At 31.9% G+C, this 27,582-nt stretch overlaps 2 protein-coding genes across 4 annotated transcripts; one reads left to right on the top strand and one right to left on the bottom strand.

Annotated features, from left to right (window-relative positions):
* The first annotated feature begins 844 nt into the window (after nt 1-844).
* Nucleotides 845-3,574, top strand: LOC107913954 (NADH dehydrogenase [ubiquinone] 1 beta subcomplex subunit 3-B). 2 transcript variants are annotated; one of them, XM_016842636.2, is made up of 2 exons: nt 845-1,149; nt 3,342-3,574. In XM_016842636.2, the coding sequence occupies exon 1, from the start codon at nt 922-924 to the stop codon at nt 1,141-1,143; it is 222 nt and encodes a 73-aa protein (XP_016698125.1). In that variant the 5' UTR covers nt 845-921; the 3' UTR covers nt 1,144-1,149; nt 3,342-3,574. The 2 variants fall into 2 exon arrangements, with proteins under 2 accessions (XP_016698125.1, XP_016698126.1); XM_016842637.2 differs by having other exon boundaries at nt 856-1,149; nt 3,358-3,574.
* Nucleotides 3,575-4,565: 991 nt separating this feature from the next.
* On the bottom strand, nt 4,566-12,960 carry LOC107913953 (citrate synthase, mitochondrial). 2 transcript variants are annotated; one of them, XM_041113614.1, is made up of 20 exons: nt 12,813-12,960; nt 12,365-12,421; nt 12,207-12,269; nt 11,464-11,505; nt 11,118-11,183; nt 10,906-10,971; nt 10,666-10,779; nt 10,510-10,573; nt 10,318-10,400; nt 9,631-9,680; nt 9,471-9,548; nt 7,882-8,010; nt 7,672-7,714; nt 7,387-7,473; nt 6,471-6,572; nt 5,899-6,006; nt 5,743-5,793; nt 5,130-5,203; nt 4,948-4,999; nt 4,566-4,860 (listed from the first exon to the last, which is right to left on the bottom strand). In XM_041113614.1, the coding sequence occupies exons 2-20, from the start codon at nt 12,413-12,415 to the stop codon at nt 4,762-4,764; spliced, it is 1,422 nt and encodes a 473-aa protein (XP_040969548.1). In that variant the 5' UTR covers nt 12,416-12,421; nt 12,813-12,960; the 3' UTR covers nt 4,566-4,761. The 2 variants fall into 2 exon arrangements, with proteins under 2 accessions (XP_040969548.1, XP_040969549.1); XM_041113615.1 differs by lacking the exon at nt 12,813-12,960 and adding an exon at nt 12,621-12,790.
* Nucleotides 12,961-27,582: the final 14,622 nt, after the last annotated feature.

The raw sequence follows: 27,582 nt of genomic DNA on the forward strand, positions 1-27,582 counted from the left end.
ACTCCACCGGCCACTAGTAGTTTTTCTTGGAAATTGGATGGCTCTTTGTCAACTTCTTAATATATTTCTGTTTTGAGAGTATTGTAAAATAATAAATGATTTCACGTATCGATTTAGATTCATGTTGTCTTAAATATTATATGTTTTTTATTTGTTTTTCCATTGTTTAATAAGTCTTTAGTTTTTTAAGTTTTTATCTGTTATTGTAGCACGTTTTTTAGTTGTGCTTATGCTAATATTAGTTTTACAAGTGATTTTAAGGATGATTTTGTTGTCGTCCTCTCTAGTTTGGTTAATGCTCAATTCTTTTATCGATTTTTGCTCGCCGCTTTGGATCATCCAAGTTTGATTTCCTTATCGTATTAAGTGTTTGCAATCACTCTAGATACGTCGTACCTGAGTTGTGACAAAGCTAATTATCAACGTGTCATAATATTTTATCGATGTTGAGGCTAAATCCTTTATTATATTGATGGAGCTTGTCATTTACTATCTACAACAAATATTTACTATTTTTTTCTTTGAATTGTATGATTTTATTTATTAAATGAATTAATGAATTAAACTAAGTATTAAGGAAAAGCTTTATATATAAAGATAATAATTTCACGTCAATATGAATTTTTTAATATTGAAAAAATTATTTTAAGAAAAATTCATATCAAAGCAAGTAATTAACGATTTTAATTATTTCAACTAATGAATGATATAAAAAATAAAAAAGAGATAAGGTTAAATTCTCAATTTGAGCTATAGGAGGAGTATTTCTTTGTTTTGAGTTTTTCTTTTAACCATAAGTGAATTAGTCAAAAATTTAACCATATGGAGAGTGGTATATATATGAAATAGTGACAGAATGGAGGGTAGCCCAAAATCTGAAAACGCCGACCAGAGCAGAGCAGAGAGAGAACGAGCGAGAGAATGGGGAAGCCACTTGGATCAACAGGGGAATTCTTCAAGAGGAGGGACGAGTGGAGGAAGCATCCGATGCTCAGCAATCAGCTCCGCCACGCCACCCCTGGCCTAGGCATCGCCCTCGTTGCCTTTGGCATTTATCTGGTCGGGGAGCAGGTCTACAACAGGATTTATGCTCCTTCCTCCTCTCATCATCACCAACAACAATCTTCTTCTCACTCCCATTGAGATCAGGTCTTCCCTTTGTCCCCTTTCTATCGCTTCTTCCTTCCCTCTATCATTATACTTTGGGATTGAGATCAGGTCTACTCACTAGATTCGACTCGGATGCTCTACGGTTTGATAATCGAATTTGTTATCCAGATTTGGGTTTTTATCCTTTAGATGAAAGATCTATGCTTTTGCAATTTTTACATTTGATGGTGGATAAAAAAAAACGTTCTCTCAATTTTATGTTCTGGAACTAGCTATAATCGTTTTCTTTCTTAAAAAAAATATTGTATTGATTTTGCTATTTATGTAAAATTTGAGCCATTTTCACCTCTTCACTTTGAATCTTAACCTAATTCAACCTATTCCATGTGTGAGAATTATGTGGTTCTTAAAATATTAGGGCATTAGGTTATTGCAATCATGTAAACCGGTTCATGGTTTTGAAACTTTGGAAATATATTAATGGCCAATACCACAGCGTAGGTGTTTTCTTCTTAGTTTATATTTCTGTCACCATTAGACAATGAGTTTGATGCTTACGTTTTGGGGTCTAGAGTGATTTTGGAATCTAAATAGGGAAATTCGTTGCTGCAACTGGTTGTCTGTTGGTAGTGTTACTTCTTCTAAAATTGTATAATTTGTGTAAGCTATATTGCATATTTAATTCACAGAAAGCTTTGTCTAATATGTTGTTTGCCATTGAAGGCATTGACACTAAACTTGTTCTTAAAAGCCACTGCTACTTTCCCCAGTGTTTGAAATGGCTGTTTAATCCATAGTCCATGGATGGCTGATCTGGGATATCTGTTAGGGTTCTGTAAAGTTAGTATAAGAGTGAAATTATTATCATCCTAATTAAAATGATTAATTACACTGAAGCCTGTCAAACTTAGAATAATTTCATTTTCATCCCTGACCTTTCAAAATTTCACTTGTTGCAATTTTCATCTTGAACATTGAGTAGATGTGACAATGTTATCTTGTCATAATAAAATTTCATGTGCTATGGATGAAATTGCCCATGTTACTGCAATGTAGCACCACCTGTTTTTTCGGTGTTGAAAAATTAAAGTGGAAAATGTAAATTGTCTTATTTGCTGCTGTTTTTATTGTTATAGTTGGTCTTTAAATTGTTACTTTTTCCATCTCATAATTCTGTTAAGCTGTTATGTAGAGAATCAAATGTTATTATAATAGGACTCCTTGAAGTGTAACCCAAGTTATGCAGTGAGGGGAAGTAGGAAGAATAAAAGGAAAATCGAAGCAGTCCAAAAAAAAAAAAAAAAAAAGACAGAGCAAAGCTAAAGTGATGTTAAATGGAAGTTAGAGCAAAAAAGAAAGTAGGCTTTAGTTTTTGTAGAGCCTCTAACCGTAGTGTCCAAGCCTAAAGTATCTAATTACTATTTATACTAGGTTTATGGCTGCTATTAATAGTTTATATTTACCTAAAACAATTTACCCGTTCAAAAAAGTTGATGCCAATAAAAAAGTTGTGTTCATTAGGTCTAAGGAGAATGCTAAAGGGGAATTGATGATCATGATAATCTTATTGAAGGTTCAGTTTCTTTTGTTTTGTTTTCTTTAATTCTTTTCCAATTTTTTGTTTTCTTTTTAAGATGTAAGCCGATGGTTATCAATATGTGATTGGATATTATTTATGGTTTTCTTTCATGATTGCAATATTAACACATTTTATTTAATTTATTTGTATTAAAGATGATTTGTTTTGGAAGTAAATTAGCAAATAACAATAATAATTTCAAAACTTCAAATGTGTTTCACAATATCTCCAAAACAACAAAATGTTTCATGTGGCATCACCCAAACACTATAAGATATTAGCTTCAAGTGGAATACTCTTCACAAAAGTTGTATTCTCCAGGAGCCTAGTTAACGAAACAAACAGAGCCTAATAACCAAGGAAATTTCATGTACCAAGGCTAACATTATCTTTGGCTGTGGCTTTTATTCCCGTGCTCTGCCCAACTTTCTACCAAATGGAATCATGTCAAATATGTTATTAGCTTTTATGATGTTTTGTTGAAACGGAACTAATTTTACATGTTGATGCCTTTTATATTTTTGTGCCAAGGCCTCGAGTTTTTGTTTTAGAACACTAGGTAGAGTTGGTGATATATCCAAAATGATAGCCAGAAGTGCTCTTTTTTTTGAACTTTGCTTATATACTTTGTTTGCAAACTGATTTCCATCAGAAAATCAATATTGCAGGTAGATGCTCTATGGAAAGAACACAGTTTGGACATGGTCATGTTTCAGTTTCCCTCTATAGTTTGCTGTAATAAACTTCGTACTGACATAAAACGGACTTGCTTCAAGTTTGATTACTGAACCTTGTATTGGAGCTATGCTATGGATGCTTTATCTGTTTCCTCCTCATGTTGGTATGTTTAATGGACTCGTTAATGTCATATCATCTTTCTTTGAAGTTTATTTATCATATCTTTCGAACTTAAAAAATCTTATAGTAAGTGAATACCAGTCGAACTGCGTAGTTTGCTATGCTTAAGAATACCGGAATCCACTTTCTTTTAGAAGCTTTACGTCCTTGGTAGAATATTGATCATTGATATTTTCTGCACGTCTCTGTTTTAATGTGGGTTAAACTGCATAGCAAGCGGTGGTTTGATTTGTTTACTAGTTTATATCCCACGTTAAGTTATTAAAGGCATTTTAAGGAAATATATGATACTGAAGAAAATATTTAAATTAAATAACACAAGGAAAAAGACTTGTGCATAAATAAAAAATTGTGATGAACTATTAATGCGTTAAAATTAATCTAAATACATAATACTTTGTATTAGATCTATCGATTAAACAGGTTGGATTGATTAATTTTGAGTTGGATCATTTAAGTTAATATGAATTAAAATTTTTTAATCAATCTCGATTTTAGATCATTCCTCATTAATCTAGATTAGATAAACATAATAGTAAAAAATATATATTTAAGAAACATGAAACGGATAATCGACATCCATAAAGACTGATCTCTCAACACACATGCAAAAGGGGCAGAAGCACAATTACCCTCCCCCGCCTTACGCCACTATTCAGAGTTTCCAACTATGACGTCATCCATGCATGAAAGATTGACAAGAACAATGTGAAGCTCAATCCCGTCTTTGTAACTTAACCATGTTTCCGTGAAAAGTAATGGAGCCCATTACTGTAATCTTAACCGTATTTAAGTAAAACTAACGGAGCCCATTACTGTAATCTCAACCATATTTACGTAAAACTAACGGAGCCAATTACTGATTTTAACAGGTTAAAACTACTCATACAACGACCAGCACCGAAATCATTGAAAAACTGACCACTGTTTAATTAGACTTATCCGTCATTTCTCTTGGTATTATTAAATCTACCAAACCATTTTATGAAACAAAATATCAATAAAAGATAATCCACAATACCTAAAACATGGCAAATTTTATTGCGATAGCTCAACTTCTGAACAAATCGGCGTCCGCGTTTACAAGTAATTTCCCCAGTAAATTATTAAAAAAAACGAAACAGCTTGCCGTTGACCATGTAGGTAGCTGCTCCACTCATCACAAGACCAATCCTTGTGAGAAATTATTATGCTAATTAATTCATCCACCGATTTTAGGCTGCTTTAGCTTTCTTGCAATAATTTTCAAGCCAATCCATTGTAACACTTTTTGGCCTTTCGAGGGGCAATCCTAGTGCTCGGTCCCATATTAGCTGTACCAACAGAAAACAACATATATAAACTGAAGCAACACCTGGTGATCCAAAAAAATGCAGATAAAATATAGCAGCAAAACAAACCTGAGAGCAAATTCCAATACTCCTTGATACACCAAAAAGAACGGTATAGTATCTGCACATAAAGTTGGAAAAAAAAATTATCTTTTGGAAAATGAAGATTTACTAGATCAGTAACAGCTGTTCATGCTACTGAAAAAATGAAACGTGTTTATACTATCTGAAAGAAAAGCTTCAGATGGTACCTAGCTTCAGTTAAACCAAAATGGTTCAGCAGCACTCCACTGTGTGCATCAACATTGGGCCAAGGGTTTTTAACCTACAAGCATCCCAAAATTCCACAGTCCAATTTAACATAATAGAAATGATGTATCTCTTGTGCTAATCTATTCACGTTGAAGTTTTAGTTTAGTTGCCAAATAATAACCTAGTATTCAACAAAACAATATAAAATTGTAATTAAAATTCGCAACTCGTAACTTTTCTTGAAGAACCCATGTCTATCAAATATATGGATAAGGGCATGGAGGTATGGGAAAAAAAAAACTCATGGCAAACACATACCCATATCTAAATGTCACTTAAGTGACATAGGCTTTAATGACTACAGCAAAGAGACCATGAGGATTCCTACCTTCCCTTTATCCTATTTCCCCAATTTTACCATTCATATCAAATAATAAACCAAGCTAGCAAGGATTTCAGATTCTATCCATCAAATATTAAATTTTACACGGTCTTCTGAACTTTACCACTGCACTCAATGTCATTCTTTTGTGATTTTTTAGAAAAGGCAACATCTGCAATTTCGTCAAAAGATTTCTGCTCAAACCTCAAAGAATGTAAATAAGAAATTACCTTGCCTAACTCAGTAAGAATAGGAGGCACCACTTCATAAAGCTGTGAAACCTGCAATGATGAAAATTATGTATCCTTAGCAATTAAGTAGAAGTGTAAACAGTGGAGGACAAATGACAATCATTAACATTCTCTCATTAAGGCATAAGTGAGAACCAGCTTGAACAGCGGATCATCAGGCAAGTGCTTTAAAGCAAACTCCCTTTGACACATGTATCTTGGATCAGTTTTACGCAATACTCCATGACCAAATCCTGGGACAACCTGCAAACGTAAAGTACATCAAATTAAGACATATAAAGGCAATCGAATTGAGCTTCTAATAAGAACTGAAAACAAAATGTGCTATTGGGCATCCAAAGATGTTAAACCCAGCTTTTTAGCTCAACTCCAAAACTGAGGACCTTGAAAGGTAAAATGCAATCTCAAACAACAGTTTCAAAGGAAGGCAGCAAAAGAGCTCAAAACAAATAGAAATTTCTAAGCAACCAAAAGATGCTTATAAGCACTGAATCCCTTTCCTCCCGAGTTCAATAGGAGTATTAGATCAGATGCAACAAAACAAAATGATTATAATGAGGCAGGAACGAAATTTACACATCTATCAAGAGTTACAAACGTAAGGTGTCACTAGATAAGCAGGTGCTATAATAAATGTTCAAGGCATAAGAATTTTCATAAATAATAGCTAAACTAAATCTTATATTCAAATAAACTTCAGACGATACCTTTCCACCGTTCAGTGTTTTCCAGACATAGTCTTTCAGCTGTTCTTTGGTTATGTTCTCTCCACATTCTTCTACCACAGATTTTATCCAAAGTAGCACTTCCTGCAATGAAACATGTAGCAACAATCACCAGGATGCAAACTTGTTCATAATTTTAGATTCAGAATCCCTACTACTCAGTGATGGTACATTAACCAAATTAAATGGGTAAAGATTATTATGATGGCAATAAAAAGAAATCAGGGGATGTCCATGCTCGTAGTTCATTGTTTTCTTCTAGGGAATTAGATGATCCCAAGCTGCAATAGTGGCTTTGCAAAGATCAACAGATTTAGAAAGTGCTGATTGAATTGGGAGTAGCAAGACACGCAAACTATGTAAACATTTGAAGCAAGATATCTCTTTTTCTATGAGTAATGTAAGGCATGGAAAGCACCTAGGAACAACCAGACTCGAAAAAAGATGAATGAAAACCTATTGTAGGCCATGGTGACACATTACCTATTCATGCACTTTTTTCTATTAGTGAATGGCGGGAGGGATTTGAGACAGAATGAACCCATCTACAAAAATTTGGTAGAATCATATGATAGGAAGTCTATGAATAACCGATATCACTACTTTCTTCCAGTCAAGAACTTTCGGCTGCAGTAAACATTCAAATACAAGCAGTGACTAAATTTTAACCATTGGCTAAAAAGACTCCATAAAGTCAAACTCACTTGAAATTTAGAATCATTACCATCAGCTAAATACCTATAAAGCTTAAGGAAGTTATGGACCAAAGCTTAACACAAATAAGTTTTAGAAGCAAAAAAGCATATTGCTCTATATAACACGTAATATTTGCTAAAACCTAGTAATAGAAAATAAATTGCAATAATGATAGGAAACTCAATTAAGGAAGATCTAATACCTGATTAGCCAGACCATGAAGCGGCCCAGCTAACCCATTCAATGCAGCCGCAAAGGAAAGATAAGGATCTGAAAGTGCACTACCCACCTAAATACAGATCATCAATAAGAAAAATAAAAAACCAAGCATCAGTTAGATTGGCATAAGCTGGAAAATTTTCAATTTGTTTGATAACTTGAACAGATGACCTCGGTATGAGATGGTTATAACCAGAGATCAGAGATACTGAAAACTCATGGCAACTTAAAATAGTTATAACCATAACAATAACCATTTGTAACTTACCAAGTGACCGGTATGGGCACTAACATTTCCACCTTCATGATCACTGGAGCACAAAATTGAAACTGGATCAATATAGTGACACATTATTTGACCAAAAAGATGATGGATATTTTAGAAGATATCATACTGGTAAAATTAAAAGTAAAATACACAACTTAAATTCTGTATCTCATAAATCTTATGCTCTATAGAAGATTAACAAAAACAAACCTATGTATGGTGACATAAAGCCTCATAAGCTCGTGCATTTGGTGACTGCTGAATCCCAACATGTGCGAAAAATTCCCCCCATAGTCCAATGAGTCATCCATGGGAATAAATTTTCCATCCTTGTACATCCTTCAAAACCAAAGAGAACACGATTTAAAAAACATAATTTTATGAAACAAGGATTACAAGGCAATGTAGCTGTGTGATCAGATGGGCCACCTAACATGTCAGTACAGTTGGTTCATAAGATTGAAATAGCATCCTTATTAGGGATGGCAAAAAAACCTGAAACCGACGGATTCCAACTCAATAGGGTAGGGTTTTTTCTCTCCTGAAATCAGGTTTGGGTTGGATCGGTTTAATTTTAAAAAAATAGTCTGGTTAGGTTTAGGATAAACACACCCACACCAGAGTATTTACAAAATTACCCCTCTTTAGATTTTTATTTACAATTTAACCCCTTAAGTGATTTTAATACTAAAACTTTCTCGAGCCAGTGGCTACTGGCTACAGCCGCCTCTTTTTAAGCTTTAGTACCTTGAAACCCTAAAAATTCCCAACAATCCCTAAAATTATCAGTGATTTGATTTTTATTCTCCTTTGATCCTTTCGCCATATCTGTCTTCAGTATTCACCATCTCTGCAACAATCGACATCTGTTGGGGCTTGGGGGTTTTGTTTCTCCCTCCAAACCGACAGTGAAAGTAGGTTCTTTGCTTTGCATTCTCTTTTCAGTTTTTTTTTGCATAAATTTCTTTGAATTTCTCAGGTGAATTTCTTTTATTTTTGTTCCTCTCATGAAGCCAACATTTTTGGGGTTAAGAAGTAGAGAGAAAGTTTTATTAACATTTTATTATATCGTTCATTGAACTTTGAATAATCTTGAGCTAGTTTCATTCTAAAACTTTGGATAATTTTCAAATGTTTGTAAAGCCACCACCCACAGACAACTTGAAATCCACATTATTTTTTGTCTAAGTTTCTTTGAGAAACTAGTGGCTGCCAGAAATAAAATGAAATAAATTTGGGACGGGTCAGTGTTGGTGTTGGGTTTTTTATAAAATTTCGGGGTCGGGACAGATTTATTCTTTTAATGCTGGGTTGGGTTGGAATTTCAGGGCAGGCAAAAATCCGCCCCGCCTGCCCCATTGCCATCCCTAATCCTTATTGATAGGCCAGGCCAAACTGAATTAAACAGACCGTCAGATCAACACATTGATGAAGGACCACTGCAGACGGTTAGTTACTTGGAATCACAAATTTATGCCAAGTGTTACAAACTCTTTCTATAAATTTGTTCGGTGTATTTTTAACAGAGATTTGAGTTATAGAATTTTTTTTGCTTTCAGATTTCCTGTCTACTCCCTCAGGTTAACTTGTTTCTCACTTTTCTCTATTTGCTGTTGTCTCCCTAAAGTTCCTAGACTCAATATTTTCTGTCTCTTTAACTCTTCTTGCTCTCCATCACTCAGAAGTACACAAACAAATTGCTGCAGGTTTTCGGAACACTAAAAGAAGATTTCACAAACAAAAGTCCTCCAATAACTTATCTGTGCTATAGACAAGGTTTTATCATATATGTCACTAACCTTCTATAAACATACGAAGCTACCAATGGCACACGAGCTATCAAACTAAGAGCATCTTCATATGTCGGCTCCCAATACCTGAAAGCAAAGTAATATCACAAAGGATCCATGACCACAAGATAATTATGCCATCATAGTATAAATGCTTAGAAAGCCTTACTTTAACTTTGAAATCCCTTTCTCATATGCTTTCTGAAATTCACTTTGAACCTGAAAGATTAAAGTTGTTAACTCAGATACATGAAAAAGAAACTTAACAACACAAGCTTGAAATTGGATATGCCCTGTTTACGCCTACAGATGCCACTATAGATTTAAAACATAACATTAACGCTTGGAGGTACTTCTAAAAATGAAGCTACTTACATAAATAATGATAGGATAAAGAAGTCCATATCCTATAAAGTCTATAATGCATAGGAGAGAATAAGGAAAAAAAAAAGAAAAAGGAAAGGAAATGATAGCACCAGAACAGCAAATATAGACATCTACTAGAGCAACTCAAAAACGTAACCATAAAGATTATCAAGTTAATTCTCAGATGCTATCTAGTTATTAGAAAGAGGTTTTCTGATTACCAAGAGATGAGAACTGAGAGCATAAAATAACAATTTGTGGTTTAAAGAATACAAAAAGGGATCTTCAAATATATAGTAGTTTAAAGCCAGGTAATCAGTCTTAAAATACTAAAATTGAATGCATTTAAACTCCAGAGCAACCTTGCCATTTGCTAGTTAACTTTTGAAGAACAACAGCTACTGTCAAAATTGTATCTTATCATGAAACTGAAGAACACAGAACATCAACGTTTACAACTAAAACCAAATGCATGATTAAGCATAGCAACCTGGAGTGCCATAACACCAGTTGCAAATTGAGTCATTGGATGAGCTGAAACAGGTAGAGCATCAATGGCCTTGAAAACGTAATCTATAACCAAACAGAGAAATCCAAGTAAGAATTGCACAGCTTGAACCAAGTGAGAGGTAAAAGTTGTTTAAGGTTTACACTTGCAAGGAATAATCCAGAAGCTACAAACCTGGAACAACAGCACGGTCACGCAATTCCTGAGATAAAGCATCAACCTGAGCTTTGCTTGGCATCTGAGGCGGAGGAGGAAAAGGGCACGTCATCAACCACTACAGGCCAAAATAGGTATCCAGTTATTATTAGAACCTCATACACAATTACACACCTTTCCAGTCAAAAGAAGCCATAAAAGACCCTCAGGTAAAGGCTCTCCATCAGGCTTTGCAGCTGGTAATAGTTTTTGACATTCGGGAATTGACAAGCCCCTAAAGCGAATTCCCTGGAAAAAGAAAAACACCTTTCAGATCTACCAAATAAATGTCACTTTATCTTCCAGTAATTATAGTAACTTAGCACAATAGTCTGGTCAAAACGCTGTTTCTAATGGTAAGTGAGTGAACCATACCTCATCTGGGTCAAGTAATGAGGTTTCCCAAAGCAACCCTGTCATTCCTCTCATTCCACCAATGACCTTTCAAACACAGTGCAGAAATCAGCTAATGAGAAAACCAAACATATACTCACAAGCCATTCAAAATTTTCCAACTTTGAATTGAGAAACAAAACACAAAAGAAATTTTCACTAGTAAAACACTAGAAACATATAATATGTTTTACCATATCAACAGTAATATTCCCAAGTTGCACTTTTCCATGTTCTGCCCTCAGTTTCTTCAGGCGCTCCTGGAAAAAACTAAGAAGCCATTTAGTGAAGGCAATTTTGATACAAGCTATGATCTTGCATATGATCATTGGCAGAATCACACAGATGATAGATTATACACTAGCTGGATAAACTTGTGAGGATTAAAAGTTAACAATGAGCCTCTTCAACAACTTATCAGTGGAGTGGCATAGATAAAAAGTGGTTATAAATTTTAAGCAGCACTGGCTAAAATAGTAACTACATCTGCAGCTATCCCTTAAGGACAAATGGAACCCCATTGAGACAAATAAGACAAACCTGTTGTTCAGGAATCAATTCCTTCAACTGCGAATGAAGATCCTGCAATGACCCCAAATAAGTTAATTTACAAATATAAGCAAGGGTGAATACAAGTAAAAGCTAAAAAGACCAAATGGGAAAACCAAGTAGCAAATGAACCATTTTGAAGTCCAAATATATAACTAAATAGTAATGCAAATAAAAGATTGTCACTTTCAGGCTAGGATTTAAATACAGCGACAAGGTGTCATTGTGGCCACTATTTGGCGGTTTCGGCTCTTCCTGTGACCAACATTCATCAGAATTGGGTTGTGATAAGTTAACAATCAATAGCTTTAAGCTCATGACTGTGAACTAAATAGTAAATAGATTCAATTTACAACTCGTGAATAGTTTTTGGGTAAATAAAATATCCTAGTATGCATAAATGATTTTAAAAATCATTAATAAAGAATTTTTTAAATTATAATTACTGTGCATTATAATAAGATGTGCAAAATCTTTCACAACAGCAATAATTGAAATGGCCGTAATAGCATCCACTATATTACAGGTAAACTCGACATGACCAAAACTTTACGCGTGTTAAGTGAAGCCCACTATCATATGCCAAACAGACGGTGCTACTGCAACATACAAGTGTATACTGCTGATCCAACGTAGGAGTTTCTTCTTTTCAGAGAATAGCGTGTCTTTCATGTACAACTTATACAAGAATTTTCAAAAAGAAAAAAAAAGTAGGAAGAGAATAGATAACTCACAAGATCGGAAGAGGACTGCATTTGAAGCCATCTAACAGAGTTGCTGAGACTGGAATGCTGTTTCTGCAGCACAAATAAATTCAATATATAAGACCTTACGCACACAGCCTACTAGGGAAAAAAAGGTATATGGTAAATCAGAGTCACATCGAACTTACAACACGTGACCTTAGCCTGGATAGCGCTGATACTCCCTTCAAAAACACCATCGCGCACTGCAAAAAAAAAAAGTAAATAAATAAAATAGAAAACTCGAGCATAGCGACGGTTATTGGATATTCATTAGGTTAGGTACTAATTGATTTCCGATTATTTGTCAAAAGTAAAAGAATCAATAATAACTAAATAAAGAAAAATATACAAAATAGAATGTGTATCTATATGATCAAAAACTTGTTCTGTAAAATATAGCACCTCCGGTAACAAATGTTACGCTCTACAAAGATCTATGAATAGCAATTAAATACAACAACAACTCAAAGGCAGAAGAAACGGAGATGATACAGAATTAGCTGGTAATTACAGTACTTAAAAGAGTAAACAACAAACAAATCAAACAGAACAGGGTAATCGAATGAATATTGAAGTTATGAGAAGGAAGCGTACCCGGTCAGAGAAATACTGCAGAGAGGGGAAAGTGATATGCGCAAATTTTGTAGATCTTTTTCGCTTTTTGCTTTGTATTTTCAATTCCGTGAATTTATTCGGTGTTTTCTTATTCTTTTTTGGCCCAAAGACCTCATGTGTTTATCGAATTCCATTTGTACCCTCCTTAGGCCCTTGTTGGGTAGTTGTCCGGAATGGCTGCTCAAGAAACCAAATGGTCAACACATTACAGCCATTTTCGGTTTTTCTAGAAAATTGTAACTTGAAATACCAAAAGAGTGAACTACAAAAATAGTTACTTTTGTTTACTTCATATTATATTTTAGTCATTTATGTTTGAAATGTTACGTTTTAGTCACTTATGTTATCATTTTGTTACAAAGTGGTCACTCTATCGTTAAGGTCTGTTACCTCCCTAACGGCGGTCCTACGTGGTAGTCTAAATGAGTTTTAAATACCTACTTGGATGTTTAATTGTTGGGACAAAAATAGGTTTTTAATTAAATAAATTTAATTTAGACTGTCACATAAGACATCCAAGTTGGCATTTAAAATCCATTTAAACTGCCACGTAGGACCGCCGTTAGAGAGGTAATGGAGCTTAACCGTAAAGTGACTATTTCGTAACAAAACGATAACATAAGTGACTAAAAATAACATTTCAAACATAAGTGACTAAAATGTAATGTGAAGTAAACAAAAGTGGCTATTTTTGTAGTTTACCCATATCAAAATTATTAAACAGAATTTTTAGATTGTACTAAATATTGCACATTCAACAGGTAAAATGAAAAGGTATATATATTATACTTTTTGAAATTTAAGGTATAAATTATGTGAAATTTTAAAGTATATTGGTTTAATTGTTTATTTATACTATTTTATAGAGTAAAATTTTGAAGGTTAAAATCTGCTCTAAACTCTTATACGCTTTAAATTTTTAGAATTTAGTTTTTTTATTTTTATTTTCAGGAATGTAACCTTTTATTTTTCAAATTTAAGTTTAAATCTAATTGTTATCACCGTTGAAATTCTTTTATGAAATTTTTTGGTGCGATGTTTTGAAATTTAGAAGAAAATAATATTTACTTTATAACCATGTAACAATAATGTTGAAAATATTAATTGTGATTTTTTCTTGAACACGCATATTCAAAATGGTCATGATAAGATAAATTTTTTAGTTAGAATACTCTTGTGGAGAAAAATTGATGTCAACATTTTAATTGGAATAGTTAACAATATTAACTATTTAGATTAATTAATGACATTATAAAAGTAAAAAGACTGAATTATGTTAAAAATTAAAATATATAGATTAAATATCAAGTTTTAGCATAGTTTATGAGCCAAATTAAAATTTGACCATTGTTTTATAATGTAAACAAAAGAGACCAAAACGTAAAAGAAATGGAAAGCCATATGTCAATATCTAAGACTTTGGTGTATTGAAATTATATATAGTCACATAATCTTTTAATCAAGAAGTTAATGTAATAACCAAATTATATTAAAAATTAAATGATAGAGATTAAATCTCAAAATCTAAGCATGTTAGAGGGATCAAAATTGATATTTAATATTTTAAAAAATGTAAAAAAGAAAAAAGAAAAAAAGAGAAAACATGTGGTTGAGAGTGCTATGTCTCAACTAAACCTATTCATAAGTCAAGCCACCCACTTAGTTTTGAAGGCTCACCTAAAAGGTGAGAGAGTTTGAACAAAAATATAGATCCAAAAAATAGATTTGGACAAAAAAATAATGTCTATTTTCTAAACTGGTCAGGAATTAGGTAAAATTTTTGGCTTGGGTTCGACTCGACCCAAATTTACCTAAAAAAAATTCATTGTTTTGTTGCTATTTGCTGTTATTTTGTTGTTGTCTTTTGCGATTTTGATGTTATTTTGCTGCCGTTTTACTATTATATTACTACTATTTTGTTGTTCTTGTGCATTCACTTGCTAAGTCATAACTATCTTAGTATTATTTAAGTATAATTTTTTAATGTATTTTCAAGGGAAACATTTTTTTTAATTTATTTAATGTATTATATTTTTTAAATTTATTGTTATATAAAAAATTTTAATACGGTCGAATTGAATCGAGTTTAAATTTAATATTTTTTATATAGGTCGAACTTATATAAAAATTTAAATTTTTTTTAAACCTAAAAATAAATATAAAATTTTGTATTAAACCGAAACTACTACGATAAGATTTATTCTTTAACACATTCATTTTATGCATAAGTAACGTAAACGGAAGATGTGCAATAGGTTTCTTTAAAAGGTTAAAATAATTTATGCATTTATACCAATAATGATAGTAATAATTTTTTTGGTACATATAGTACTTTATGCACTCATCCTCGGTACAATTTATGCATGTGACCAATCTTCAGTATTTATGGAAATATAGCCAAATTAACAGGTTTCTTTAAAAGATCGAAATAACCATGCTTGTGACCAATCAAATTGGTTAACTTTATGAATTTATGATTACTGAATTTAGTTCAGTTTAGTATCACAATCAAACTGTCAACTTTTTAATAATATTTACATTATATACCTTTATATTTATATTTTTAATTTTCTTTTTTATATTTCAAATTTTTAGGATTAATTATTAATGTTGTTAATTTCTTTTTCAAGTTAAATATATTACAACGTCAATTTTTAGTTATATAATTATTAAGTGAATTTTTTATTTTAAAATATTATATCAACTGATTTAATAAAAAAATTAATCAAATTAATAATTGAATCTGAATCTTGAATTTTAAAAATAAAAATAAATAAATTTTTTGAAATAAAAATATAAAATTTTAAATTTAAATTTATAAAAAAATACATTATCTTATATTAACCTACTGGTTATTTTCTCTTTTCTTTATTATTTTTTTTTTGCTAAACCTACCGGCTATTTTCGGTATATGTGTTATAATAAGAAAAAAGTACATTATCTTATATTAAATGTATTATACTTTTCTTTGCTAATTCCCCATGATGAAAATGCGTGAGGCATGACCGTTTAATTCTTCTTATTATAACACATTTAATTAATTCTGAATCCCAAATTTATCAAACATCAGCTTAATTAGAAAAAAGAAAAACTATATTTATTTTTTAGAGACGATATAGGGATAACTATATACTTTATAATTTTATGCAATACTCCTTTTTTTCTTTTAAATCAACCTATTCCACTCCTTTAAATCTGCCGATTATCATGACTTCTCTCCAGTACATACTCTTCTTTAAAATTCATTATTTCTAAAAATGTAAAATTTATGTTTTTTTATAAACTATACTAATAGTCACTCAACTTTTAGAAAATTTATTTTTATCACCTAACTATAAAAAGATATAAAATAACTACCTGACTATTAGTTTTTTTTTTACTACTAGTTCGCTGACGGTGACAACTTTTAAATTTAGCATAATAACAACTCCAACTTTCAACATTTATATATCATGTCAATTTAGTATTGATTTTAAAAATCAAACCCTCAACATTTACATGTTATGTAATTTATTGAACATATTAAATATGACTTCTATTTTCAGTCAAATTTGAGAAATAATCTTTTAGTTAAACTCTGTTTACTTGTTTCAATCAAAAACTAATTAGTTTAGATTATTTTATTATTATTTGACCTATGAATTTAGCCTATAAATTGGCTCTTTTATAACCTTGGAAATATACACCCATTAGAGATTAGAACTCATAACACATTTAGAGAATTTTGTGTTTACGTTTTAAGGGTTCTTTGTTTTCGGGTTTTCGGGTTTTCGGGGATTAGTCTTTATCTCCATCTTTTGTACTTTTCGTTCTTTTGCCATTATAGTAAAATTATCTTTGCCCGAGATTTTTTTATACTCTTTGGAGGGGCTTTTCCACGTCAAACTTGTGTGTTCAATTTCTCAAATTATTCCTCTATTTTTCTTGTTCGTTACTTAATCGGGTTGATCCTAACAAGTGGTATCAGAGTTAGTTTAATTTTCATAAATCAGCCTATTGAGATATGGCAGCAACAATGTTTGAAATTGAGAAGTTTGATGGTGAGACAAATTTCAATTTGTGGCAAGTTCGGATGATGGCAATTCTAGTACAATCCAATTTGAAAAAGATTGTTACTGGGAAAAAGCTTGAGAATCTAAATAAAACAGAATGGGAAGAGCTTGATGAAAAGGCTTTGTCTACAATCCAGTTGTGCCTCGCGAATACGGTATTGCAGGAGGTATTGATGGAGAAAATGTAATATCCTAATTTTGGGCCTAGTCGAAATAGTGGTTTCGAGACCACAAATCTGAGATAGAAAGAATTTTTTTTATAATTATTTTGAGGTCTATGATATGATTGCATGATTGTGTGAAAATTTCATGAAGAAATTCTATGCATAAAGTGTTTAATTTGAAATTAGGGACTAAATTGAATAAATTGCAAAACTTGTGTTCTAGAAGCATTTTGCATAAAATTGAATTAGATTATTAATTAGAGGTCCTTACAGAGCAATTTGACCAAATTGTAAGTCTATGGACAAAAATTGGACATGGATGGAATTTTTGGAAAGTTTAGTAGTAAGGGCATTTTGGTCATTTGGATATTAAATGAAATTATGTAGTATAGGAAGTTGTAGATAAAACGGAATAAAACGAGGTATTGAGACCTCGAATTCATAAACCGAGCCATAAATATTTTTAGAAATATTTATGGAGTGTAAATAAGTTAGTATTAAAGTTTCGTCAAGAAATTTTAAGGTTTCGGTAATTAATTGGTGAAAAGGACTAAATTGAACTAAGTGCAAAATTTGTGAGATGTGATTAAATAGCTTAAGTATTTAAAAAGATGGATTTAAAGAGCAATTAGACCCAAAGGTTAATGGCTGGACGGTTTGGGTATGAAATAAGCAAGAAAACAATGTGAACAAGGGGCAAAATTAGAAATAGCATAAAAGTTAGTAATTAAATAATGATGTAATTGAAAAATCTAGACATTTCTTCATCTTTCTCAGCCAGAAATGCCGTAGCAGGTCTCCTATGCTGGTTTTTCATATTTTTGCACCATGTAAGTTCAATTTTTACTTTTTCTTAGTAATTTTTATGTTTTTGTGACTTTTACAATTAGGTCCAATCATCTAATTCATTAGTTTTTGATTTGGTGGATGAAATTGGAAGTTCCCCTGGATGAGTAAGGGCATTTTATGATGAATTATTATGAAATTGAAGTTCTAATTTCATATTAAGGTTGTTTTATTAAGTCATTTTGATAGAAAATGGTATTTAGGACCTAATTGTGAAAAAAATTGTGAATTAGATGTTGGTGTTGAAATTCAGAATATCAAAGGTTGTGAAATAGTTTATAATGATAAAATAAAGAGTTAATTGAGAAAAATTAGTTCAATTTATGGGTGAATTGAGTAGGGACTAAATTGTAAAAATTGTAAATTTTGGGGTAAAAGTGCAATTTCAAAATTTGAACAGCATAAATTGTGAAGTGAAATAGAAATAAAATAAATGCTAATGAGTAGAAATAATTTATATTATAGATCAAGAGAAACGAGATTCAAGTCGTGATCGAGGGAAAAATAAAGTTTACGAGGAATAGGCTCGATTGCTAATATTTTATATCGAGGTAAGTTCATATGATTTTTAATAATGCAATGTGTAATTTAATGTTTTGAAATGAAAATTTCATGAATGATATAGTATATTATTGCATATAAAATGTCATTAAACTGTGATAATTGTAAAATGATATTTGAATAAAAGTACAAATTAAATGGAACAACGGACTTCAGTACTTTCATTCAGTGGCTAAGAAGAATTGACGGAAAAGACCATGGTTGGACCATGGCAACATGTGAAATGTGATTTCCGTATAAGACCATAGTTGGGCTATGGCTTCGGAGAAATGTGATATGTGCTTCCGTATAAGACCATATCCGGGATATGGCATCGGTGTGATATGTGCTACTATATAAGACCATATCTGGGATATGGCATCAGTGTGATACGTGATCCGTGTAAGACCATGGCTGGGCTATGGCCTCGGTATGTGATATGTGACTATGTGCAAGACCATAGTTTTACTATGGCATTGTGATAATGAGGTACTCAATTCCGTAATCGTTCCCTAATTTGATTATGAACGAAAATGTAAAATGGCCCGAAAAGATTAAGAATTGGTGAATACTATGAAAATGACACGATTTGGAATAAGTTCTTGATACTTGATGACATTGAGATTATGGATCTATGCTTATGAAGCATAATTATGTGTTCTTACCACGATGGATGAAATGATATTGTATGGATTTAGTGAATAATAGTGGTGAATGAATAAATATGGCCTTGGCAGTTTTGGGTTACTGCAGTAGTGTAACTTTTGAAATTCACCATAAATTGTGGAAATTGAGTTACGGGCTGAGTAAAATATGAGATTAAAGCCTGATGAGTCTAGTTTCTTATAGAGGAAATGGTATATGCAATTGGATTTTATGTTATGAGATATTTAAATTGTTGTGAGACAGAGTTTGAATGACTTTGAGATCCCCTGTTCTGATTTTAGAAAATCATTAGAAATTGTAAAAAAATAATTATGAGTTTTAATTTATATATTTAAAATCCTTATCGAGTCTATTTTCAAGATGGATAGACGGGAACATCATCCAAGTCCCGAATTATGAGATAAATAATTTTTAGTGAAGAGAGATCAGAACTGTTTGACAGCGAAACAGGGGAAACTTTAATGAATAAACTGTACTAAATGGCTAAACCAAAAATTCTGGAAATTTTATGGCAGAAAGGTATATGAATCTAGTTTCAAGGAAAATTAACGAAACTTAATTTGAAGTTTCGTAGCTCCAGAAATAAATTATTTAGTAAATGTATCTTGATAAAACAGTTTAAGCTAAGTATGTATAATTGTACAATTGTGGTGTTTTATCTTAAAAGCATGTTGGTAATTGCTTATTAATTTCATATGGACTTACTAAGCATTTATGCTTGCTCCCTCCTTTTCATTCCTTGTAGTTTTGATAAGCCAGCTCGGAAATCGGGAATGGTCGGAGGCCCACTCACACTATCCGTATACCATCTTGGCGTAATGGCTTGTATATTTTGAGTATGGCATGTATAGCATTATAATCATTTTGTATATATGGTCTTATGATATGGATATTGAGTGGTATGGAAATGTTTGGTAATGATTAGCCATTGGAATGGCTAATCATGATCATATTTGGTGTTATATATGCTAAATTGCTAGCTAATCCATGGAAACCATGAAATAGGCAAAATTTACCATAAAATAGATCCAGGCAGCAGCAGTGATGTGAGTTTGAAAAATCATTAAAAATAGTAGAGATACAATTAGATGATGAATAAAATATGGAATTGAAGAATTATTAGTCTATTTTCATATGGATGGAACAAAACAGGTATATGAGTTAAATTATATGAGAAGTTTAAATTTTTGTGAAATAGGGCCAGAGCGATTTCTGGATCCCCTATTTTGACTTTGGAAATTCACCATAAATTGTACAATGATAATTAGAAGTTATGCTTTATATTTATAGATTCCTTATTGAGTCTAGTTTTATTAGACACAAACGGCATAGTCATTGAAACTCTGTACAGGGAGATATCTGATTCGTAATACACAGAGGTCAGAGTACTCGAACCCTAAAACAGGGGAGACTTTAACTAATAAACTGTACTAATTGGCCCGACAAAAAAAATAGTAGATAGATATATGAGTCTAGTTTAAGGGAAAATTTACAGAATTTGATTTCGAGTTTCGGAACTCAAGATATGAATTTTTAAGCAACTATGACTCAGTTGGACAGCTTGTCCGAATTTGTTTAAGTGCTCAAATAAGTTTAGTAATGCCTCGTGCTCGACTCTGGCGACGGTCTCGGGTAAGGGGGCGTTACAGAAAACCTCATCTGCCTTGTGGAAAAGGTTAGAAACTTTTTATGCGACTAAGTTTCTAGCTAACCGTCTAATATTGAAATAACGTCTATTTACGTTTCTCATGAACGAAGGTGAGCTTCTTAGAGATCACATCAGTCAATTCATTACTCTTTTAAACGATTTAAAGAACATTGAGGTTCATATTGATGATGAAGTTTAAATTGAGAAGTTTGATGGTGAGACAAATTTCAATTTGTGGCAAGTTCGGATGATGACAATTCTAGTACAATTCAATTTGAAAAAGGTTGTTACTGGAAAAAAGCCTGAGAATCTAAATAAAACAGAATGGGAAGAGCTTGATGAAAAGGCTTTGTCTACAATCCAGTTGTGCCTCGCGACTACGGTATTGCAGGAGGTATTGATGGAGAAAACCTCATTGCCTTGTGGAAAAGGTTAGAAACTTTTTATGCGACTAAGTTTCTAGCTAACCGTCTAATATTGAAACAACATCTATTTACGTTTCTCATGAACGAAGGTGAGCTTCTTAGAGATCACATCAGTCAATTCATTACTCTTTTAAACGATTTAAAGAACATTGAGGTTCATATTGATGATGAAGATCAAGCTATGTTATTATTGTGTTCTTTACCTCCTTCATACAAGTCTTTTAGGGAGAACCTGATTTATGGTAGAGACAAACTCTCGTTTGAAGATGTGAAAAGTCATTTGTTGAGTAGAGACAATATAACATCCCCATACCCGAGACCGTCGCCGGAGTCGAGCAGGAGACATTACAAAACTTATCTTAGCACTTAAACAGTTTTTGTAGTAAACTATCCATCTGCGTCATGGTCGCTAAAAAAATAATATCTCAAGTTACGAAACTCAAAATCTAATTTCGTAAATTTTCCCTGAAACTAGACTCATATATCTACTTACTAATTTTTTTCTAGAATTTTTGGTCAGGCCAATTAGTACAGTTTATTAGAGAAAGTCTCCCCTATTTCAGGGTTCGGTTACTTTGACCCTTGTGCACTATGAATCAAATTTATTCCTGTACAGAAATCCAATGACTATGCCATTTGTTTCAATTAAAAACAGACTCAATAAAGAACCCATACAAATAAAGTTTGAGTCCTAATTCTTAATACACAATTTATGGTGAATTTATAAAGTCAGAATAGGGAATCTAGAAATTGTTCTAACCCTGTTTCACCAAAACGTAAATATCTCATAAAATACAACTCTGTTACCTATTTTATTTCTTCCATATAAAAATAGATTCATTAAGCTTCAATTAGAAATTTTATTCATTATCTAATTCACTTTATACTATTTTTGGTATATTTTCAAAGTTGGACTACCGCTACTGTCCAAATCTGTTTTAGTATAAAATGTTGATAACTAAGTTTATAACATCTTCATTTCTTCTCTCTACAATATTTACCAACACTTCCTCTTATTACTCTTCACTAACATATCAAAACATACCATACTTAAGGTTTTGGTAACATTTACAAAACATACCAAAATATCACTTAACAACTTAGATACTTTCAAAATGACCAAAAGACATCCTAGGTACAATGTCATTTTCCAAAAAGATAGAAACTTCACCAATTTGAGTTCGGGGATCGGCTTGTATGCTGAGTCCTTATACTTTCGTACCTAGCCTGCGCACGGAAACAAACCGTACGCTGAGAATGCTCTCAGTGGTATTTCTATAAACAATAGCTTAATCAACTTTAAAACATGATAATTCAAACACATTATTGCTATTATTCAATATCAATCAGTACTTTAATAACCTTTACTTTATTTACCCTTATTAACATAACTCGGACACTGACGGATACACGGATCCAACCCACAGTCCGGGATAAGCACATAGTGCTTCATCGGAATAAATCCGGAACTTTAACATTATAGTACACAAAGTACTTCATCGGAACAAATCCGAAACTTTAACAGTAGTCGACACATAGTGTCTCATCGACTCAATGTCGGAATATCCCAATACTTCCAATTCCTATGACATGTCTACTATATTCGACTAGCCCGACACTGTTAATAGGGTATTCAAAATCACATTCATTTCAACATGGTAAAAATACTTACCTCATTCACATTTTCATACAATATAAATATCAAATATATCAATAACGATTAAGCTCGATTTATAAAAATACAAACCACTATTTATCGAATTTAATCGATATCTTTGTTCACTTTTTCTTTTCCCTTCTTTGATGACGTATCCGGTGCTACGTTTGCTACCAACGATCATACAATTAAAAAATCATCAATATACTAATTCATAAAACACATTTTCACTTTCTACCAAACTTTTACAAAAATTTCAATTTCGTCCTTTTTCCATTACTAATCTTTTTTTCTTTAACTTAAGCTTCATATTCTCTTTTAATCAACTCATTAACAATTTCTAACTCATAAAATTCATTATAAAACATAAATTTTGAGCTCTATTCAACTTAGTCCCTATTTAAACCTAACTTAGAAATTCCTTTAACTAATCACTTCTAACTTCAATTTCTATCAATTTAACCCATAAAACCTCAATTTATTCAACTAAATCAATATCTAAAAATTCTCTATTTTTCTTCATTTTAACCTCATACATGTAGAACTTTGAATTAGGCATCTATAAACATAAAAATCATAAGAAAATGAGCTAAAACAACTTACCAATCAAACTTTAGGGCCTTAATCCTGAAATTTCCCTTTTTTATTTCTTTCTTTCTTTCTTCTTTCTTTCACGTTTGCTCTCTGTTAGTCTTTCTATCTTCTTTTTCTATTTTATCAATTTTACTTATTATACTATTATTAACCTATAATAAATATAAAACTAACATGTGTAATAGCTATAACATAAAATATCTTATAGCTATTACACATATATACCAACTATTACACACGTTATTCAATATTAACACACACATGGCACTTAGGGTCTAATTACTAGATTAGTCCCTTTTACTTCTTTAATCTATAATTAAACTTTTATTCCTTATGCAATTTAGCCCTTTAAACTAAATTCAAGCTACTTCACTTAATTAAACACTAAATAACCATTCAACTATAATTCATAAATATTTCTAATAAATATTCATGAATAAAGTTCACGAAAACAGTACTCAAGACTCAATTTCCGATACTGTAACTTTCGGTTCATTACAGACTAGCTCGACAATAAGCTTCATTTGGATAGCAAGACAGATACGCAAGCTTCCGTTTTGGTAGCATAAAAAAACGACACAAAATGTGTCGCTATTGTAAAAAGTTAGGTCAAGTCAAAGCAGATTGTTGTAAACTGCGAAATAAAAGAGCTGCTGAGATTAACGAGGAAGATGTAGTTGATGCTAATTTGTCTAATGAAAATGGTGATGATTTCTTGTTAGTGTCAACAAGCGATAACTCCAAGCTCACGTCCGAGTGGATCCTAAATTCAGGATTTTCTTTCCACATGTGTCCCAATAGAGAATGATTCTCTACATACAACTTGATTGAAGGTGGAATTGTGCACATGGGAAACGATTCATCTAGTAAGGTAATTGGTATTGGTACTATTAAAATTAAGATGCACGATGGGACGACTAGGACACTCTCAGATGCTAGGTTTGTACCTGATTTACGAATGAATCTCATCTCCTTGAGTATTTTAGACTTGAAAGGATGCAAAATTAATATCGAGTTGAGTGACATTAAAGTATCTTGTGGAGCTCTCGTTTTGTTAAAAGGTAAAAGAACCGATAGTCTTTATACTCTGAAAGGTTCTACAGTGACCAGTGAAATCGGATGTCTCTCGTCTGTTACGGAGTTGAAGTCAACTCGTTTGGAGCGGAGGCAACTTGGTCATAGGAGGGAAAATGTATGACCATTTCGTTGAAGAGAGGTTTTCTTTTGGATGCAGGTTTGAAAAGTTAGAGCACTGTGTTTGTGAAAATCAGACCCGGGTTAGTTTTGATTTGACAGTGTACAAGTCGAAGGCTAGAAGTCTTCCAGTTTTTAAGCACAAATTCGACTTAGTTAATTCCCTACATAGTTCAATATAGGCTCGTGGCGGGCTTTGGAAAAGATGGCGTTGTGGAAATATGAGTCAATGTGGAGATTTGTTAAATATGACTCCTATTTTCAGTCAAATTTGAGAAACAATCTTTCAGTTCTGTTTACTTGTTTCAATCAAATACTGATTAGTTTAGATTATTTTATTATTATCTGACCTATGAATTTAGCCTATAAATAGGCTTTTTTACAACATCAGAAATATACATCCATTAGAGATTAGAACTCATAACACATTTAGAGAATTTTGTATTTACGTTTTGAGGGTTCTTTATTTTTGGGTTTTCGGGTTTACTCTTTATCTCCATCTTTTGTACTCTTCGTTCTTTTGCCATTATAGTAAAATTATCTTTGCCCGTGGTTTTTTATCCTCTTTGGAGGGGTTTTTCCATTTTAAATTTGTGTGTTCAATTTCTCAATTTATTCCATTATTTTTCTTGTTCGTTGCTTAATCGGGTCGATCCTAACAGAACATTTGTGTTTTCTTGTGATCCTAAGTAGCCAAAAAAACAGATTTATTAGCTAAATTTTATTGAAAATATTCAAAAAAAATAGAAACACCAAAAAGTCCACCATAATAATTTTCATCTTTTCTCATTCTTTTACAATAAACCCTCATGTTACAAAGAAAAGCAAAACTAAAAAAAAAAAAAAGAAGAAAATTAAATTACATAATGTGTAAATGTTAAGTGTTAATATTTTTATAACTAAGATTAAATTGATATAATTTATAAATATTGAGGGTTAAAGTTGTTATTATGTCAATTATAAAATCTGCCACTATTAGTCAGCTAGTAACAAAAAATAAAATAAAATTGAATAGTTGGATTATTAAAGTAGAAATTTACTAATAATTAGATAACCAAAAAAGAAACTTACTAATAATTGGATGACTACTAATGCAGTTTATTTTTTTTTTCATACAATCAATTTTTTTAATTAAAATTAGCTTGACGAATTTATAAAATAGATATATTTTTTGCTTTTCAAAAATACATGTTTTTATTATAAAAAAAAGCAATAGTTTTCAATGGAATTTTTTATGCGATTAATCAACTACTGGATCACTTTTATAAACAAAACATTGAAAATCTTTTTAAAAGGAAGAATTGTGGGTTTACATTGAAAACCATAATAAAAAAAAAGTTTGGCAGTTAGTTACGTTCAATGAAGGTTTTAAGGCTCAAAATTAGTATATTGTCGTTATTTTTTATATCATTGAATTAACATTTATGTTAGTTCTATTATTTATAAATACTAATTATTTTGGGGTTTATGTATGTCATTCTCAATAATGTGAATGATGCCTTATGTTTATGAAAATTATTGTAGTATGCACTCAACATTTGTTAATAAAAATAGTACATTGTTTAAACATAAATTGTCATCAATTTTGATGATTAAAACTTAAAAGAAAAAAAGTAGATATATAATTATCATTCCTTGAAAGTTTAGAAATGAGAAATTAATCGTCAAACTCATAAAATTTCAAAGTATTAATTGTTTTTCTTAGAAAAAAAAAACACTCCATGATGGACTTTATGTTTATATGTCATCCTATGCGGATCGAAGTCCATGACGAATGCACACAGAATATTCCATAAATGTCAAATGATTAAATGAGACATATTTGATCCATTTAAACCGACCCGATTTGTGGAACATGTGGAAAAGCCCATCTCTATTTGTCCAATGAAATACTCCAATAAAATTAAAGTTACCATACTTAATATTGTAAATCCTAAGGGATAAAATTGTATGAAGTTTAAATCTCTTAGGATTCTTATCTTGTAGATAGGCTTTGATATCAACTGTTGATGTAATTTAAACTATACCATTGGATTTGGGAGAGCTCAACTATAAATAGAGGCCTTCCCTATCTGTTGTAAATTTTCAAAGTAATAGAAACACTTTAAGAGCATTTACTAAAACACTTAGGTTGTTTAGTTTTTTTTATGGCTTTTTTGTTTGCTTTTTTACTTATTTGCTTGAGAGATTAGTTCCGCTTTATTTCGGTGCCTTGGAGAATTTTCTTTGTAAATTCTTACTTTCAAAAGTTAAACTAACTTAGGCAGATTTGAATCTAAGTGCCTAAGCCCGTGCAGTTTGTAAGACTGTAATTTTAGCCCCATGACAGTTGGTATCAAGAGCCAGTGTTAGGTAAAGCACCAGTTGAGATAATGAAATGAGTAGACGTGCAGATTGAGCCTAAGGAGACCTATGGGAGGAGTAGGAAAGATAGCAGGTCAAGAGATATGTTATCGACTTTAGAAGGTCGAATGACCAATCTTGAGAAATTCGTGGATGGTATAATGGATGCACCACAGAGTTAGATTTAAGGTACGATTAGCTCAGAGAATAGGTGTTGGGTTCCATCAACGCTAGTGCAAAAGAGATGCAATAGGTTCTCAAATCCACTAATAAGAAGCAGACTAAGAGGAATGATGCTCTTGAAGCTATGATTATGGTTTTGAAGGAGGAAACTAAAGTCATGGTCACAAAAATTTAGGAGCTCGAGAGAGATCTCATTGTGTGCAGAGCTGTTTTGGGAAAAGGGATGCTGAGAGCGACACTTAAATGTAAGAATGATGTTCCCAAACTGAAATAATTTAAGGGACTAGGTCCGCAAGGGATGTAGACAACTTCTTATGAAGGAATTGAATAATATTTTCGTACAATGGGTATTGAGGATAATGCCACTAAGGTAAACATAGCTCTAATTTATTTTGCCGATATCGTTCTTTTATGATGGCGTCGTAAGTCTATAGCTG

Source organism: Gossypium hirsutum, chromosome A05, assembly GCF_007990345.1.
Source record: "Gossypium hirsutum isolate 1008001.06 chromosome A05, Gossypium_hirsutum_v2.1, whole genome shotgun sequence".
Lineage (NCBI taxonomy): Eukaryota > Viridiplantae > Streptophyta > Magnoliopsida > Malvales > Malvaceae > Gossypium > Gossypium hirsutum.

Coding starts and splice junctions, on each gene's coding strand:
- LOC107913954 (XM_016842636.2), top strand. CDS start 922: ATGGGGAAGCCACTTGGATCAACAGGGGAATTCTTCAAGAGGAGGGAC.
- LOC107913953 (XM_041113614.1), bottom strand. CDS start 12,415: ATGGTGTTTTTGAAGGGAGTATCAGCGCTATCCAGGCTAAGGTCACGT. Junction 6,007..6,470: donor AAACACTGAACGGTGGAAAG/GTATCGTCTGAA, acceptor TTACGTTTGCAG/GTTGTCCCAGGATTTGGTCA. Junction 5,794..5,898: donor ATGATCCGCTGTTCAAGCTG/GTTCTCACTTAT, acceptor TCATCATTGCAG/GTTTCACAGCTTTATGAAGT.